The sequence below is a fragment of the Prionailurus bengalensis genome, chromosome A3 (genome assembly GCF_016509475.1).
Source record: "Prionailurus bengalensis isolate Pbe53 chromosome A3, Fcat_Pben_1.1_paternal_pri, whole genome shotgun sequence".
Lineage (NCBI taxonomy): Eukaryota > Metazoa > Chordata > Mammalia > Carnivora > Felidae > Prionailurus > Prionailurus bengalensis.
The window spans coordinates 83,101,062-83,120,707 of record NC_057354.1 but is presented as its reverse complement, the minus strand read 5'-3'; the positions used below and the strand labels follow the sequence as shown (position 1 = coordinate 83,120,707).

Here is a 19,646-nt window from a genome sequence, read left to right as displayed (position 1 = left end):
TAGTTTCTCCTTGACTCAAGGTGATACTCTTACTATCTTTGGAACACTTATAGCTCTCCAAATGCATGTATATACCCCTTACGTATACTAACTATATTTGAGACATATATTTAATCTCTTAATTTGTTCCATGGTTGCTATTAAAACCTCTGCATGTTTTCTTGGTACATTCAGGAGGATGGAAAAGTCTACTGTGCTTGAAGAGTAGGAAGGAGCGGGGGCTGTATCTCTTGCTCTCTAGCAAGACCCTCAGAAGGAAATACTGAACAGCTATGTAATTTGTGGGACCCACTGCAAAGTAAAAATATTGAGCCCCTGTTCCAACACTATAAATAATTTCAAAATTGCAATAGGAGAGGGGTGGCTCAGTTGGTTAAGCATCTGACTTCGGCTTAGGTCAGGATCTCTGGGTTTGTGGGTTTGAGCCCCACATCAGGCTCTGTGTTGACAGCTTGGGAGCCTGGAGCCTGCTTGGGATCCTGTGTCTCCTTCTCTCTCTGCCCTTCCCCGCTCACACTCTGTCTCTCTCTCTCTCTCAAAAGTAAATAAACATTAAGAGAAAAAAAACCAAAAAACAGCAACAGCGGACACTCAAACCAAGTAAAGATCCCTGTGTAACTGGACAGGTTACATGCCAAGGAAGCCAGGCCTGTCCGTTGCCCAGAAAGTGCTGCTTTGGAGAGCATGGGCCCACCCAGCCCCATGGTCCCAGGACAAGGCAAGAAAAATCATTTAAAGACAAAGGTGTGTGTGTTGGGGGGGGGGGGGTTGGATCCAGAAGGCTCTCCATCGCCCCATCTGTGCCAAAGCCCACGGGGCTGGTAACCTCTGGCCCAGTAACTACGGCCTTCAAGGGCCTGGGACAAGGGGCATCCTCAACCGACATTAGAGAGGTTTACTAAATAATTTTTAAAATGTATTTGGGCTTACCTTTTAACCCGAGGAAGTCCATCATTTCTACTGAAATGCAAACGTTTCTGGGCTGTGCTGTGTTGGATTTACTTTATTTTTTTAATGTACAAATAACGATTCCTCAAAAACGCCCGTTCCGCTAGCAAGACAAAGATCACAAGATTCACGTGAAATTGAGAAAAAGGCCTCTGCCATTCAGAACCCCGCAAAAAGCACCTGTGCCGCCCCCACCCTCCTGCTCCACGGTTAGGGGCACTTGGTCCTCTGAGCCCGAGCACCCCTCGGCGCCTCCCCTGATCTCCGCGTCTTCGCCCCCGCCCCCCACTATTTTTAATCCAGGGGTTTAGATCGAGGGAGGGAACCAAACTGGAGCCAGATGTGTGCGAGTCCCCGGCTCCCGCCTCCTCCCTATTCTCGGGCATCTTAAAACCCGGAACGTGAGAGAAAAAGGATCCGGAGCTAGACAGACGCCGCACAAACAACTCCGCTCCGCTGCTCCTCCGGGAGTGGAAGCCAGTAGGGAGGGGGAAAGGAAGCCGGGCATGCTCAGTAGGCGGGACAAAGTTGTTTTTTTTTTTTCCTCTCCTTTTTTTTTTTTTTTTTCTTTCGGTCGCAAGTAGGAAGCTTTTTGCACTCCACCACCTCTGGCCGCTGGGAAGACGTCATCGCTTCCGCCCTACTTCCTCCTCCTGTTGGCGGCGGTGAGAATCCAATATGGAGTAAATCGGTAGAGTCGAGAGATGGGGCTCGGACGGGGCGCCCTGCACCGCCTCCCAGGCGCACCTCCCCCGGCTGCCGACCGCTCCCCGGAACCGTGATTGGCCCGGCCCCCGGGGGCGACCCCGGACCGAGCCCCCACCCCCGGCCGGCCCTCCTCTCCTCCTCCTCTCAGCAGTCCCCGCCGCTCCACGGCGCGCTTGTTTTTCTCCTCCTCTCCCCCACCGCCGTCCCCTGCCCAAATCTCTCCCCTTCTGCCCGCAGCCTAGCCCCCAGAGCCCCTCCTGCCTCGCCGGCGGCGCTGCGGCGCTCACTCCTCCGGCAGCCTGCCTTTGCACCCCTTCCCCAAACCTCACCTCGCGCTCCTGTCGCCCAGCTTCCCCTTCTGCCTTCTGCGGCGCCCCCTTCATCTCTTGCGGCTCCCCCTCCCCAACCAAATCAGGCGATCTCCGGAGATGTGAAGAAGGGGGGTGAACGGACAGGAAGATGAAGGGAGCAAAGCTGCCCGCCGCGGGACAGGCGTCTAGGTGAACAGGAAAATGACCGAAGAAACACACCCGGACGAGTAAGTTTGGCCGCGGGGTGGGAAGAGGGTGCCCCGCGGGGGCAGCGTGGGGGCCGGGGCTGAGGACGCAGGCGGGGACGCTGGTTGGGTGAACTTGGCGTGGGGTGCAGCGACTCGCTGGCCTGTGGGCTTCGGGATGCGAGATTTCTACCCTTGTTGAAGTGAGGAGGGGGCAAAGACTGCTGCGGGCCGGCGGGGGTGCGCCTTGGGTCGGCCGGCTGGTGGCCGCGGCGGGGGCCAAGGGCGAGCGGGTGACCTCGGGGCGGTCCCCGCTCCTTCTCCGGGGACTCACAAACACCCCCTCCCCCCCGAAATCTTTGGCGGCCGGAGCCCAAGACCTGACACCCCCGCTCCGGCTTCCTGGGGTCGGTGGGTTTTCACTTGGTGACTTTGTGACTCCTGCTCCGCCGCTCGCCCCCTTCCTCCCGGGTCCCTTAGGGAGCCCACTGGGGCCCAGGCTCCGCCATTTCGTTTTCTTGAATCGCTCTCATTTGCATACCACATTTTCATTCATAAAAACACGGCGGAGCGAGGAGAGGACTGGGCGCGGACTGCGCGGGGGTCTGCGTGAGCCCGGAGCCCCAGCCCCCGGCGGGTCATCGCGCCGGAGCCGCCCGAGGGGTCCCGCGGCGCGTGTGAGCGTGTGTGCACACGCTTGTGGGCTCGGGACAGGCGCCCCGCGGGGTCCGGGCAGCTCGGGGGCGGATCCGAGTCGTGTGCGGCGGGGGCGGGCGGGAGCGTGCGGGACAACGTGCTGCGGGCCTGTGTGTGTGTGTGTGTTCGTGTGTGTTCGTGTGTGTGTTCGTGTGTGTGTGTGTGTGTGTTCGTGTGTGGGTTTGTGTGTGTGTGTGCGCGCGTGCACAGGCATTCGTGCCCGGCCCGCGAGCCCGAGGGGAACAATGCTCCGGACACTCCGCTGGAGGGGCTCCGGGTCTGACCCACCGCCCTCCGCGGGATGGGTGCCTTTTTTTCCCAGCCGCAGGCCAAGGTGAGGCTCCCTGCAGCCTTGCGGTCGCGAAATCGCGTTTGTCTTTCTCCCACCCCCGTCCGAGGCGTTTCCAATCGCCGGAGAAGCGGAGGCCGGGCTCCTGGGCCCGGCGCCTGAGGTCGTCGGTTTCGGGTCCGAGTGGTCACCGCACGGTGGCTGTTGCCGCTGCTCAGTGGCTGTGCCCGCCACCAGCCACTTTTTTTTTTTTTTTTTTTTTGTGAATAAGACGTTCTCCTTTATTGTCACATGATATCCTTCCCCTCCTCCCCTGCACATTCATAAATCCGGAGACTGCCTCGGCTCCTTTCATTCAGAGCTGCCATTAGCCAAGGTAGCAGTGGAGCTGGCTTGGGCGTAAAGAGACGGTTGGCAGCCGTGAGGACGCGCCCTGGGGGGAGGCCCAGAGCTTGTCTTCGGGGAAATAGGGGCTTCGGGTAGCTGCTCTCCGGGGTCTTTTGCCCCTGCAAGCATTGAGAGTGCAGGGAGGGGAAGTGACTCAGGGTTGGATGATGGGGAGGGCTTTTCTTGCAGCAGGTGACAGAACGTTGTGCTCTACTCTTAAGAATCTACTTCACTTTTTTTTTTTTTTTTAATGTCCCTTTATCCTTTGGTGTCTGCTGTTGCCAGGCTGGACGGCTGGGCGGGAGGGGGTGTTGAGAGGGTTGGTATTTGGGAAAGGGAATTTCCTTCCTGTGGTCCCCAGAGATATTTGCAGTAACCCCTGGTTTGCCAGACACCCGCAGCTAGAGAGCATCCCGCCTTGTGTGCCTGTCGCTGCCCTCCCACCACCTATGCCGGTGTTTCTATTTTAGGTATTTTGCTTTGTCTTCATAGACTGTTCTTGAAACGGTAAAATGAAAAAAGTCGCGCTTGTAGGGCTGAAATATGGAGGGGAAGAAATATGCTGCTGGGCCTTCCTCCCTTTGGGACTTGACTAATGAACAAGTATTTTTCTGGGTCTTCGTTTGTCCTTGCACACAAATAGCAGTAGTAGCAGGGAAGGACCATTGCCTTGCAACCTCTGGACTTGGGGATTATTGTTGGAGATTGGTTCTACTTGCCCTGCATTGGGTTCCTTGGCTCCATCTCTTGGGAATACTGGCCCGGATTCTCCCTTTTCACCGGGGCATATCAGCTTTGCATCCTACCCCATCTTATATCCAAAGCAAAAGGATTTTGGGTGGAATCACCAGCAAGAAATGACTATCTCTATTTTCTGCTTTCAGAGCAGCTTAGCATGGAACTGGCTGCCCCCACTGCTGTCAGAAGCCCAGTTAAGACAATGGGTATTTGAGGACAGGTTCTGGTTTCAGTTAGAGAAGCAGAAAGCTGTGGTACCTTAGCCCACTGCAGAAGTGGCCTTCCCGGGATTACTTTTAATGCAGTGACCTTGGCCTGAGACATGAAATGTAAGCCTGTAAGAAAACAGGCTTCATGGGCTATAAACTGCCATTTGTGGACACTGTCCATTATATTCTTCAAGTTCTTATGTAATGACCCATCTGAAAAATTCCTTTTAAATGTTAATGCCTGGAAGAAGGTATCTCTCTGGGTTACAGAGCTTTGCTGTGATTGCTTTTTTGTTGTTGTGGGGTTCTGTCTGGAAGCTCCAAGCTAAAATCATTGCTTGATTACAGTAGTCATAGTAGCCTAGGTTTTTGCTAGATTTATTTACCCCTCCCCTGTATGAATTTTGATCTTTTATTTTCTCTTCAAATGGCTTTATGTTTGAGTTCCCGCAGATACCTCTTAGAAGTAGACGAGGAGTGTTACATGTAAAGAGAATTGGTGACCTCAAACTGGAGACTTATGGGAGATATATTTATGCTTTAGGTAAAATAGATTTTCTCGATAGTCCATATATATTTGAGGTTTTTCTTAAGTGATACAGATATATAAATGTCACATTTAGCATCACAGTACAACAAGTCAGAATCTTGCAAGTGGCAAAATTGTGCCTAATTTTAAAAAATAATAAATGTTTTGTCTTCTAATGCTCCTTTCCATGTGATTTAAAACTCCGCTAGTAAATATATGGTAGTCCAGGAAAGCTTGTCTGCTCTTTTTGCCGATTGCCCTAAAAAATAAGCTTCCATATAGAAAATACTCTGACGACTCTCTGATCCCACTCCATCTAGAAATGCATGTTAAGGTTTATAATTCCACAGATTTTTTTTTTTATAATTCAAAAGTAAAAAGCATCGAAAAACTATTGAAAGTGATCTTTTGTACATAAGAGTGGAAACATTTTTTAAATCCTGTGCAGTTTGTCTATCTTTAAAGCATTTGATTATGGCCATGAATGGTTTGGAAATTCATAGACAAAATGAAGAAACCCTTCTCAAGCAAGCTTAACTCAGGAGACATGGGTGCTCTTTAGCTATTTTGTTCCTCTCATAAACACTTCTCTGAAACACATATCTCACTGAGAATGGACTTGTAGCTTTGTCCTTAGTCCTGTTTTTCCTAATATTGAAAGGTCTCCCCTTAAAAAAAACTTAAATATTTTGCTGAACCATTTCAAAGAAATTAGACATCAGAACACCTTATGTCTAGATACTTTAGCTTTCCAAAAGATGAGGATGCTCTTCCAAAGCCTCAATACTATCACACTTTACAAAATTATTCCCTGTTGTCTTTAACATTCAGCCTAATTGATTGAAAAATGTCTTTTACAACTGCCATTTCAGCCAGGTGCCAGTTAAAGATCCTGAGTTAAAGGCATTTAATTTATACTTAAGGCTCAAGGCTCAGCCATTTGCTCACTTTCTGATCAAAGGCAAGTTACTTACATATCACCTTGGTTTTATCTGAGTGAATAAAATGAGAGTAAATATTACCAGTCTCATGGAGTTGTGAAAATTAAATGAGATAGCCCATGTAAAGCTTATGGTTCAGCACCAGGCATAAAACAGGTGTTTGGTATTGGCTCTTTGCAGGGCCCTGAGATAGATTTCTTACAGGCTCAGCTTGTTAATTTTCACACAACCCTATGAAGGAGCTACTGCATTTAACTGATGAGAAAGCTTAAATAAAGTTGCTTGCCTAAGCTAGCAAACATTTTTTTATAGTACTTTACTCACTTATTCTTCCCAGCAATCCCCCCCAGTAGATGTGGCATTACTACCCCCATTTATAGATGGGGAAACTGAGGCCGGGAGAAGTTGAGTAACTTGTCCAAGGTCATTATCATTAGTAAGTGAAGGAGCTGGATTGTGACTCTAGCAGCCTGGCTCAGAATGGACTGTTTTTAACCACCATGAGGTACTGTCTGAAAAGAAGACAGGGTGGCCAGCCTTAGTCATTCTGACTTCCGAGCTCACACTGTTTCTGTCAGTCTGTCCCTAATTCTTCGGTATTGGTGACAGTCTGTCATGCCGTAATTTTTTCCACTTCCCTTATCTTCCCTGAAAATGATACGAGGCACATGCGGAATTAAAGTGAATTTAGGCTCACATACTGAGCCTGGGTGGCTCACTTGGTTGAGTGTCTGACTCTTGATTTTGGCTCAGGTCATGATCCCAGAATTCTGGGATCGAGCCCTACCTCAAGCTCTGCACTGAATGTGGAACCTGCTTAAGATTCGGTCTCTCCCTCTCTCAGCTCCTTTCCTCTGCTCACAAACACACACACACTCTCTCTCTCTGTCTCTCAAAAGTAAATTTAAATAAACATGGGCTTGAAAATTCTTTGATACACCTTCAGATAATCGTATGAATTCAGAGTTGGTTATTGCTGGACATTAGCTGTACATTTATTGAAATAACAGTTGTGTAAATTAGACCTGGTATGACAAATATTGATCTAGTTTCTTTGCATCAGCCTTAAAAAAGGGATGTTTCAGGGTGCCTGCTTCTCTCAGTCCATTAAGCGTCTGACTTGATCTTGGCTCAGGTCATGATCTCAAGGTTTGTGATATCAAGCCTGGAGTTGGACTCTATGCTGACAGTGCTGAGCTTGCTTGGGATTCTCTCTCTCTCTCTCTCTCTCTCTCTAAATAAATAAATAAATAAATAAATAAATAAATAAACTTTTTTTTTTTTTTTTTAGAGGGATGTTTTACTCCACATGAACAGAATCCTTAAATGTTAAAAACATGGAGTTGACTCTGTGGAATTGGAATCTTGGTCCATTCATCAGAAGATCTTGAAAGCAAGACAAAAAAACAAAACAAAACTTGGAAAGACCTTAACAAGCCTGTAAGCCAGGACATTATCATTGTATAAAATTAAGTGCCCACTTTGAGGCCATCCATCTTTCTCTAGGTGGTGGGCTTGGGCTTCTCTCCATCTGCTAGGCTTGTTTCCACAGGGATTTAGCAAGTGCTTCCTCTTTTCTAGCTATGTTTGATCCCCTTTGCTTTCCACTTCCTTTAGCCAAATGAAACATATACAAAGTGAATCTATTCTGCCTCAACAGTCTGCTTGCTCGTGCTCTTTATTCTGAAATTTTCTTTCTTCCTTCCCTTCAACAAGTGAAATTCTGTTCATTCCCCCCCCCAACCAGTTCTGTGGCCATTCCTTTTATGAAGTCCTCCTAGACTTTCCTCACCCTCCACTCTTCGAGTCAAAACTGAGGACTTTTTAGAGCATTTTTTTCCCACACCGTATGGCAGTTATCACCATTTAGCGTTGGGTTCTTAGTAGCTAGATCCTAGGTTCTTAGTAGAATATGAGCTTTTTGGATTCAGGATTACCTCTCAGCTGCTTAGTTTTCTAGTTGTTGGCTCAATACTATTGGGCACATTGCTTTGTAAATGTCCGTTGAATTTAAAAAAATGGATTTAATTATTTTAAAATTCTTTGTCCCTACCAACAAACGCAGAATGCAACGATTACAATCATTGTATTTGGTTAACTTGCAGTGTGTATAAGCCCCCTCTGAGAAAGTCCATGTTCACAGGTATCCTTTGGCTCATTTTGTGGAAATTGGGTGCAGAACTATCTGGCGGTAGTGGTCTGTGATTGATAACTCAAAACCATTTTGATTCCAGTCACTGTTGTAGGAGTTGGGATGTGGAAGATTTTGAGTGCAATAAACCGGGGCCTGTGTTTCTGCTTCTGCAGGAAAGTCTCTGCAGAAAATCACAATATTAACAATTTGCAGTAGCTGCAGGGTTCTGATGGAGTCTTAACACTTGAAGTTGGAGACGGCCGTGCTGATGAACACCAACATTGGCACACTCCCTATTTTACTGGACTGAACACAACTACACAATCTAACAGCAAAATCCTCAGAAACTGAACAAGATGATAATAGAGGCAGAGCAGGACGTTTTGGCGTGTGTGGTTATTTTGGCTTGTTTTTAAATAAATTGGGCTCTTGTGTTGTTGTTGGTTTTTCTGAGACGCAGTCATATTGATAAACTCTTGTAAATGTTTCTTTTTAATCAATATTTAAGGCCAGAACACTGATGATTTTTTTTTTTTTAAGGCATTTCCTGGGGCTTTCAGTCACTGGAATAGAAGGACTATTTATACTAGTGCACACAGTGCCCTATGGAGCAAAATGCATTTTCTGTGTGCTTGCCCTAAGATGCTTGAAGAATTGTTGCCATGGCTTGACATGTGTCCCATGTCATGGGAAGGAAGTCAGGCCAGGATTTTAGTAAAATACTTGATAGTAACTGGCATAGGAGTTCACTAAATTAAGTAGCAGCTGTTGTATAACTAATTTCTCAGGTTGTCTTTGTCAGCAGTGTGTTCATCTGTGGCGTATCACATACAGGGTAGCAAATTGTGCTTATGTTATTTATGCTACTCTCAAAGGGTAGTTTAATATTTACGTAAAAACAAGATTTCTGCCTTTGCATTCACGTAGAGTGCAGAGGTGAAGAAATGGATCTTGACTTCATCCTAGCATTTTAGAGCTGGAGATTAGAACAAGGGCAGCTTCTAAAATGTATGGCTTTGGCTCCTGTGTGTACTGAAATGATGATTTTTCAAATCTGGTTGTTTTCATTCTTAGATATATTCCCTTTGGTCCATTCCTAAGTGCTTAAATTTAATTATCAGTTTACGTTTTTTAATTGTCTTTCCTAGTTCATCTGGTAATGACATCTTTGTCTTTTCGTTTTCATTACTTATTTCTCTTATTTCTTTTTCTCCTTGGCGTTGCTTTGGCTCTGGCTTCCAGTATTGATTTTTCAGATAAGCACTACTTACTTTGTATTTGCCTCCCCCCCTGAGAATGCACAAAGAAGGTTGGCTCATCTGCCCTTCTAGGTGTGGGAATAAGAGCTTATTCACCCTTAGGCCCATAACCTTGCAGAGTGCAGAGCCTTTAGTAGGTTTTCTGCAAACGTTTATTAATTGGTTAAGGCAGATACTCATTAATTAAAACATAATTTTACCTTATATCAAAATATAAAGTAGTATTCTTACTGTACCTACATCTAAAAAGACTTTGAGGTTGCCTTTTCAAAACTTCCAGGAGGGGTGGAAGAAATACAGCTTTGGGGGTCACGCCCTGCCTCTGCCTTCTACTGACTGAAGGCTCCTGGCCAGTGCTTTAAGCCAGGAGCCCTGGGTTAATGTAAATGAAGCTCACTCTACTGTCTTATTCATAGGCTGTTAAAAAGTGGAAATGAAATTGTGAAGGTAAAGCATTTTAGCACAGTCCTAATGAATTGGGAATTCAGTGGGACTTCCTCACCTCTAGTGTCTCACATCATATAGCAAGGTATCCTTTATTTTCAGAATTTACAAGGTAGAGGATATCCATTAACAATATTTTACCTTCACGTTTTTGCGGCAAGAGACAAGATTCTCACTTTATGCCTGTGAGAGCTGAAGTGACCTGCTCAAGGGAGTTTCTAGAAGAATTAGACTCTAGAAGTCATGTTCTGCTTTTTATTTGGCTTTCCAGTGCTGTGCTGGTAGGTCCTTTTAGAGGTAGCACTTTGGTTTTGGTGCTGTAATATCAGTGAGGCCCAGCTGACTACTGGCCTTTTTTACTCAGTGATCCTAGCTGGCTATTTCCTGTTTTGTAGTAGCTTGCTTCCTCTCTTACTGTCAGCACACTTACCTGTAGGAGCATCCTTGGCTTTTTTGCCATCCCTGTCTGTGGTCTAGAAATCCATCACCAATGTCATTCAGATTGTTTCTAAGAGTCAGTAGTCTTCGGATGGGATGGGGGCGGGGGCCGAAGGTTCTTTTAGGAGTAAGTTGGCTTATGACTTGTTTTGTCTACTTGCATGCCGTGTTGGTGTTTATGTTTTATATTTTCAGCAAAGAAATGAAGTGAATGCTAGAGCAGAGGTTTCATTTAATCATCAGCATCCCAATAATTTTACTCCTTTTTACAGATCTTTTAAAGCTGTGTAAGTGTGAATATAGTCTTAATGTAGTAATTAAATCTTTCTCCTTCACTTAATAGGTTAAATCAAATCTGTGCTTTTTCTTAGGCTCAAAATTCCAAAGCAGGTCTGCTCTGCCAGAGTAGTATTCACTGGCTCAGTGTTACTTTTGGCCCTGAAGGCCTAATGGTTGCCTTCTTATTAATCTGTGTTTAAACGGGTTTCAGATCCGGAGTCTGCTGTTTTTAAACCAGCTTTAAGGCCCTTACCATCCATTTATGCCAAGGGGATTCAGGGACACCAGATTACAGGTATCCGTTTTGAGTGTGGTAGACTTTGAACCTAAAGAACTTGACTATGGAAGATCCTTGGACTCTAATTGCAAAGCCGTGTACAAATTATCTCATTGGGTAAAATAACCAGGGTGGTGAGGCTTGAGGAAAGGGAGTGACCCGGCTGTTGAGCGCCATTCACTTACTGCACCTAATGCACAGACACCCAGTCTTCCAGACGGTACCAGAGCTGTGACTCAGGGAGAGTCTCTGTCCTTAGGGAACTTACGTTCCAGAGTGCTGGGCACTTTCATATGCCTTAGGGGTGTGAGAACAGCATCATCTTGATGATTGACTGCCAGAGTTGTTTTCTCTTTCCTTCCCCTGCTTCTGCAGGGTTCCTCCTAGAGCTGCAGGCATTGGGATCCCAAATTTGGGGTGGGAGGACCTTGTTATCCAGATCATTAAAGGAGCCACATGCCTTTCCCAGAACCCCCCGACAGATCCTTCAAGTTATTTTTAGGGTGTGTGTGCGCTTTGTGTACACAACACGTGCACTCACACGTGGACGGAATATGTCTGACGGGCAAGGGAAAGATTCAGAGAGGTTAAGTAACTTGTCTGAGGACACAGCAGAATTTTTTATTTTTAGTCCAGATCCTTTGACTTCAGGTCCCACTTTTGTAGAGTATCCCCTGATAGAGCTTTAGTTTTCTTGTATAAAAAAAACTGTGTGTACAGCTTGCTTTATATTACTGTCGAGCAGTTGAAATTAGAACTCACGTTGGATCCCGAAAACACACCTCAAAACTGAGGTGACATTTCTTTCTTGCATTCCTTTTCAGCTCTGAAGACGGAAGCAGGGCCCACAGAGGTGGCCTTTTCTGTACTGATATAAAGGGTGGAGGCACCTGGGTGGCTCAGTCAGTTAAGCACCTGACTCTTCATTTCGGCTCAGGTCATGGTTTCGTGGTTCGTGAGTTCAAGCCCCACGCTGTCAGCGCAGAGCCTGCTTGGGATTCTCTGTCTCCCTCTCTCTCTCTCTGCCCCTTCCCTGCTCATTTGTCTCTCTCTCACTCTCACTCTCAAAATAAATAAATAAGCAAATAAACAAAAAGGGAAACTATAGGTCCCTCTTTGGGAAAGACAACTAGCCACCTTATCCTTGGAAGTCCCTATGAGCAGAATGGGTTACCATGCACAGTGTTCTCCTGAACCTGTGGTTTAGCTTCGTTATTTTGAGAGGAGGTCCAAACATGAACTTGCATTGGGAATCTTGCAAGATGAGGCATCTGATTTAGTAAGGCCTCAGATTCTGCATTTTTAATGGACTTCCACATGCTGCTGGTGCCCTTGCTCCATGGACCCCACTTTATGAGTAGCAAGGGCCTCTCTGTGCTTGTGATGATAGTAAGCTCACAGCTGCCAGGTTTGTGTCTTCAAAGGCGACTTCACATACTTGGCATTTGTTGAAGAAGCTCATTGGACAAGATGGTGCTGCTTATTCACAGAGAGATTATCAAGCAGCCACTTCCCCATCCCTGGCAGGGTTTCCGGCTTTAAGATCCAGCTTGATTTCAGATGGGCTTGTACTGGAAGAATTTTTTTCTTACGGCTTAAAAAAAGTTCTTGGTGAATGCCAGGAGGCCAAACAGATCCATCACTTAAAAGAAATACGGAGCCCTTAACACGTTGTGTGTAATGTCTGGGGTCAGCTGGCATGCGGCACCTTCCAGACAAATCCGTCTTGTATGGAAAGCCTGCTGCTCCAGGGCGCGCTCAGCCCTAGAAGAAATCACAGGAAGTAATTAAACAGAGAAGGTCAGAGAAAGAGGAAGTGGTTGTGTTGTTTCTGATGCGAATAGCATTGTTGTTCCTAGGGATCCAGATGCTGGTATTTAAGTCTTCTGGAATGTGACTGCTTGGGGATTTGATTGTATTTAAATTGCAGCCCTTTTAGTTTATTCTTTTAGACAGCAATCTAGTTAGGAAATGAATTGCTTTTAGGTCTTATCAGGAATACCCACGTGCCTAGGCAGAAGTTTTAAGCAGGGAGTTGCTTAGAGCTTGGCAAATTGCACCTAAATGAAATGAATGTCAAGACTATTAGAGGTTAATTTTAGGTGTCTGGAGTTGTCCTTAATTCTCCTGATTAAACACTTTAACATAATAGTTTCCTTAATTGGAATAATGATGGAATATTAGCATGCATATTAAACCATTTACCCAAATTTGAATAGGGTTAAAATGCAAATTATCCATCACTTGTCAGTGCTTACTCTTTAGAGATGATTCCTGGTGAGAGATGGGGAAGAGACTGGAATGTGAATCCACTTGAGGCAGCATTGCTAGGAGAGCCAAGAATAGGCCAGAGGATGGAGGTGAGAGACCCTTTGTTCCCCCAAAACAGAAGTACTAGAAACCCCAGCACTGATGATGGTAATAACTGCAACATGGAGGCAGATGCAGTGGGAAATCTGAAAGGAGCGGACTGTAGACCTTCTCGTTGTATCTTCATTAGCCTGTCATATTTTTCGTAGACAGGAGGGACATAGGAGACTAAAGATCTTCCCCTTCCTCCAGCATTTAGACACCCCATCTGAAGTCCTGATCTGATGCCACCACCCAGCAGTTCCCAAACGAGTGGCTGAGAACCCATAAGCACTCTAGGTGTCTGTGATCCAAATATATAATGTCATCCATTTTTATCTATTCCTCTCTTTCAGTGTACATAGCTGCATTTATAGAATAATAAAACACAGCCTCATCAAAATACAACACAATTCACGGTGAATGTTTGTTGAATATTTTTCTCAACTCACAGATACTAACAAATACAACTGTAATCCCTGGGGAGGGGAGCTGGTCCTTGAATTTTCTCCCTTTGAGTCTTTATGCTTAGAAAATTGGGAATCCTTGTGGCCCTCATTCTGGATGTAAGAATGTAAGTGTGGTCATTCTGTAGAGGACTGATACGTGACAGGGTTTGTTCCCACTCCAGGGTAGATTGGTTGGAAGGTCTGAGGAAGATAGGGGCCAAGTTTAGTTGGATGAGGACAAGTTGGAAATGAGTCAGGACATCTCCCCTAGAGCCTTGGCATGATGTGGGGTCTTCTGATTCTCTTCCAGTTCTTGCCCCTTTTTGTTCCCACAGTCAGCGTTATCCAACCTGTGCTGTGCAGATCTCAGATGGATACCGAGCAGCAAAGAAGATGGGTACTGTGTTACCATATGCATAAAGCTCTGGGAGTCCAGAAACTTAGGTTCCCATTCCTTCTTTGCCATTAACCTCCTATGCGACCTGAGTTGTCGATCTTCTCTGGACTCTGCTTTCTCATCTCTAAAATAAAGGGTTTGTATAACATGACAATATTGAAGGACTCTTCTAGTTCCAGATACTGCAGGGAGAGTTAATGTTAAAAAAATGTATTCATATTTATTTGTAAGCATAATATTCTTTTTTGTTTTGTTGAAGCATAGCTGATGCACAATGTCATGTTAGTTTCAGGTATACAGCATAGGGATTCAACAACTCTATACCTTACGCTGTGCTCACCAAAGGGTAGCTACCATCTGTCACCATACAATGCCATTACACTACCATTGACTGTATTCCCTATGCTGTACCTTTCACCCTGTGATTTATTTACTCATTCCTTAACTGGAAGCCTGTACCTCTCCCTCCGCTTCACCCATTTGCCCATCCCCCTCCCCTCCCGTAACCACCGGTTTGTTCCCTGTATTTATGGGTCTATTTCTGCTTTGTTTATTTTGTTTTTTAGATTCTACATACGAGTGAAATCTTTGGTATTTGTCTTTCTCTGACTTATTTCACTTAGCATAATACCCTGAGGTCTAACCAGGGTGTTGCAAATGGCCACAGCTCCTTTTTATGGCTGAGGAATATCTCCTGCTGTGAGTGCATATGCATGTGCCACATCTTTATCCATTCATCTATTGATGGACACTTGAGTTGCTTCCCTAGCTTAGCAATTTTAATAATACTACAATGAATGTAGGGGTGTATATATCTTTTGGAATTAGAGTTTTGTTTTCTTTGGGTAAATACCCAGTAGTGGAATTACTAGATTGTATGGTATTTCAATTTCTAATTTTTGAGGAGCCCCTATACTGTTTGCCACAATGATTGCACCAGTTTACATTCCTACCAACAGAGCGCAAGTGTTCCTTTTTTCCCGCATCCTTGTCAACATTTGTTATTTCTTGTCTTTTTGAAACTAGCCCTTCTGACAGGTGTGAGGTCATATCTTATTATGATTTTGACTTGCCTGATGATGAGTGATGTTGAGCATCGTTTCATGTGTTTGTTGGCATAATATTCTTTTTTAAAACAGAAAAATACAAGGCAGAATGTAAGTACTTTTGGCTGCACCAGTCAGGGAAGAGTTCACTTTTAACAGGAAGGGACTTGAATTTTACAGGACTCAGGTAAGGATGGTGGTGGTATTTTGTGGGGAGGCACAGGTCAAGCCATATAGGGAGGAAGCATCTCTTGTCCAAAGGTTTCTTCCATAGGCAGGAAACTCCTCTTTTAGGTTTATGCTGGGGGAGCTCAGAGAAAGAGCTGGTTGACTTCGCTGAGGCTAACTTTGGGAGGCTACTGAGTGCCAAGCTAACGAAGTGGTTATTTGAACATTTGTTCTTTAGGTAGGACAAAGCTGTTTAAGGTTTTGAAGCAAAGAGATGATGAAGTGGTAGGTTGGTAAATTCAAATTAGTCAAACTAGTTAGAGGGTGCAGACTAGGCCGGAGTCAAAGAGGCTGCTAATAATTGTTGCTCTACCATACCTGGGCAGGACTTTTCTCTCTGGCCTTAATTAAATGCAGAGGCATTGCTGCAAAAAGCTTTGTTCCAGGGAGGGTGTCGTTATGTTTATTGGAGGAAGGTCAAGTGGGCTGTGAAATTGAGAACAAAATTAACCAACTTACTTTGTAGATCAAGTCTACAACTTGGGAATAACCCAAGCGAGTTTTTTTGTTTTTGTTTTTAGTATTGTTACTTCTGCAGAAACACAGCACTGATCTGTTAAAATTGCCCTGGTGAAAGTGGAGGATACATTGCCCTTTCTCAACAGAGTGAAATGGTTGCAATTAGACCATTAAATTACAGAACTGGAGAGGATCTTAAGAAAATACCATCTCAGCTATCTTCTTTTACACATAAATTGCAGTTTGGAGAGGTCGAATGAGTATCCTGGGGTCACACAGCTAGTTGGTGGTTTGGGATATGTCCGTGAGCAGATGTCATCTGGCCTTGGTTTCAGTCCTATTTGGGGCGCTATGTTAAATATTCATGACAATTGCTGCCCTCGAGTTGTGGAACATTGGAGAGACAGGAAAAAGATGGTGGAAACAATCAGTTCAGGTAAACATGGTCCGTGTAGATGGTGAACCATCAGGACAGAACAGATTGCTAGCCTTGGTCTGCTCCCGTGCAGTAGGTTGCAGTACTTGAGCTTGCCAAATGCTGTCCCTGTGTGGCTCGCCTGCAGATGGCAGGTAGGGGTCCTGAGTTCTGGCTTCCACGTGTTGTGTTTCAGGGACAAAAGGGCAGGGAGTAGAGACAGAAGAGGGCCTCTTTTAGCTCACCATTCTGCGAGAGAAGAGATGAGCCCTTAGATGAAAAGTTGAAATACATGTGATGGTCAAAGGTTTTTGCACCTGGGCACCGGCAAAAAAGTTGATGAAACATTACCCCTGCTTGTTTTTTCTTCCCAGCGCCAGTGCCTCTGTTCGCCCCATGTGTTTGCTTTTGATGTTAACTGCCAAGGCAGTGTGGTCATAGACAGCAGGAAGTAATATTTGATATGCAGGTCTCGTGGGGTGGGGGTAGGTAGATGCCAGGATGGGAAGGGTGGCGGTTTTGGCACATTCGTGTGAGAACGTGGCACGCTTCTCAGCCAGCAGGTGTTGTTGCAGCTAAGAAAGGAAGGGAAGAGTTGATCACCTGGTCATATAAGAGCATGTTTTATGGTAGCTTTTTACTCTAAGTTTTTCTAAGGTCTCTGCCGCATGGGTTGAACCCAGATAAAGTTGGGATTATCCTTTGTACCAAACACAGCTAGTGGTGTGGCCAAGGGCATTAGAAACCTAGGCTTGGGGAAGAACGAAATAAATCTCCAGAACAAGACACAGTCCCCAAGAACCAAAGGTCCAGCGGCCAGGCTGGGAGGACTTACCCTATTCTGCCAGGGTGAGACCTGATCCGCTCCCCATTCTGGCTTGTGTAGGATAGGGAACTTATATTTTTAAAAATTTCTTTCTCTTGGGCTTCTGTCCACCCCTCCCTTTTGTTTCTTCTTGTTCATCCCCTTCAGCCAGGCATTCTTCTCACTTATAAAGGGTCCCTTGTAAGCCTAAAGATTGCAGTGTGGAGTTTTCAGACTCCTACTTCCAGTGCTTCTGGATCATCCAAATGATGCGGATCTTTTGGTTGTAAATGATGGATTCCCCCTTCCACATTCCTCATGTTCCACAACGAACAGCACAACAGTGACCAGGAGAATTAGACAGGTGTGGTCCACCCACCGCCCCTGGCATGCACCCTAAAACAGAACCCCCCCCCCCCCACAGCAAATGTCCTGATTCTCAGTATCACAAGAGACTCCAAGGTGGAGCATGTCTGGGGGTGGTTTGGGATGCTGTTGAGGATGCAGTGCCCTTCCTACTTTCTAGTCCTATCTGTTTCATCCCCAGATGAATTGAATTAGAATTTCATCTCCACCCTGTGTGTCATTGTTGAAATAAACCTCGGAGAGTCCAATGTGTTTTACACTACAGGATTGGGAAGAGGGGAATGGCCAGCCAAACCTCTATAGGGTTGTAACCAACCAAGATGGTATCGACTAGGGAGAATCACCTCTTTTTAAAGATCCTGGGTGACAGATGTTAACTAGACTTATTGTGGTGATCGTTTCACAGTAGACATAAATATCGAATCCTGTGCACCTGAAGCTAACATAATGTTATGTGTCAATTATATTTAAAAAAAAAAAAGACTCTCCCACCCAGTCTGTCACTGCCGTTAATTTATCTGCCATTTGGAGTAGTCTGCCATTTTGGAAGGTATTCAGAAGGCAAGACACATCCATACCAGCGAACGGGAATATTCTGAGGAATGTTTCTCCTTCTTTTCTTGCCCTTTCCTCTTAGTTCCATCTCATTTAAGTTGGATAACAAATAGTTGCTAAGGGAAGACGATACCAAATTGATGTTATATGTGAGGTGAGATCATAAGAGACAAGAAATAAATTCTGATTGTTGATCCAAGAGCTCTTTTATTTAACAAAAAAAATTCTAAAGCATATGAAAAGATCACCTACAGCTGTCCAATATTATGACTGTTTTTTATTATTTTTAAAAAAGGTTTTGCCGAAACTTTGAAAGACCTATTAACTTGGTGATGTAACCCAGATGCCTTTAGGATGCAAACTGATCTATTTTAATAGTTGAAGTGGTAAATATAGGTTTTGTTTTGTTTTTTCTTTGGTGGAGTGGAACCAGTTATTTTTGCAGGGAACAAGTTCTCGCATTTGATTTTTGACAAACCTTTGTTAACGTGGGACTGGTATTTGCTCAAATTTAAAGGAAAACAGAATTATAGAATCATATGCTTTTACCTAGAAATGAAAATACATTGACTTAAAACAGATGTCTCGCACAAAAACCGATGCCATGTTTTAAAATTGTAGCTTGTCACCCAGAAGTAGGAGAAAATGTGAAGCGCAGACACTTAAAAATGGGACAGAGTCTTGCACAACATTGTAAATGTACTTGGTGCCACTGAACAATACACTTAAAAATGGTTAAAATGGTAAATTTTATGTGATGCATATTTTGCCACAGTTAAAAAAATTAAACCAAAAAAATGGGACCAAAGTCAACTTAATGACTTAAAAAGAGCTCAGAGACTTCTTTCCAGAAAAATAGCAGGTGAGCACAACTTTCTGGGTCTGATGTTTTCTGAATCTCCTATGTAGAATCCTCATTTGTAGGTTTCTAGTTTCCTGTTGATCCCTAAGTCCTCTACCATCCCCTCTTCTGTTCCTCCCCTCAAAAAAGTTCCCTTCACAGAAGTCTGAGGCAGATGAACTTGGGATTACTCCAGTGGCACTCCTAAAGGTTCCTGCAGTTGACTGAGTATGTGCATTTCTTTCTGTACTAATGTGTCTTGACAAGGGGTTGGAACCTCCGAGAAAGTGCTAAAGGTCCAAACAGCTTTGCTGTAGAGCTAACAGCACAGCTGGTCTTCATTGTGGGTGGTGTGGCGATGAACCCTTCCCAGCCAGGGAGACCAGGGTTGAGGGTCAGCTCATTCAATGGTGACCAACCAATTTGGCCTTGGGCAAGCACTTCACATCCCGTGAGCCTCAGTATTTCTCAAGTAGAGCAAGAATGCTAATTCGGAGGTTGGGACAGCCGTGTGGGATAATAATGCAAAAGAATGGGCTAACACACATATAAAGATCAAGCAAGTCGGCCCTTCCTCCTTTCCCCTATTTGGAGACCAGCAGATTGCTAAATTGGCAGGTGAAATTAAGAATCACTTAATTCAAACAAACGTGTGAGAACAAATTTGTGCTGTAGCGCATGAGAAAACAATCTGCTCCTTGAAAATGTTAGGCCCTTTTTTTGGGGTTTTTAAGACTAGATGTTTCTCTTTAAGTAGTTTTACTAGTAGCATGTTGGTGTGAATTGGATCGTTAGCCCTTCTGAGGCAGCATACCCCTACAGTGGGAATACTGGCAACTTTTTATATAACTTGTGTGGATTTTTCAATAAATTACACACTAACTCTTACCAACAAGTGCTCATTCTTGATTGTTGAAAATTTATGCTCATTCATAAACTGTTTATGGATTTGACACTTGCTGGC

General features: G+C 44.8%; 1 protein-coding gene across 1 annotated transcript in view; it reads left to right on the top strand.

Annotated features, from left to right (window-relative positions):
- The first annotated feature begins 2,088 nt into the window (after positions 1-2,088).
- Positions 2,089-19,646, top strand: part of SPRED2 (sprouty related EVH1 domain containing 2) — a 114,590-nt gene continuing 97,032 nt past the window's right edge. The window contains exon 1 of the mRNA XM_043603522.1: positions 2,089-2,194. Within this exon, the coding sequence (XP_043459457.1) occupies positions 2,169-2,194 (26 nt within the window). The 5' untranslated portion in view covers positions 2,089-2,168. The remainder of the gene's footprint in view (positions 2,195-19,646) is intronic.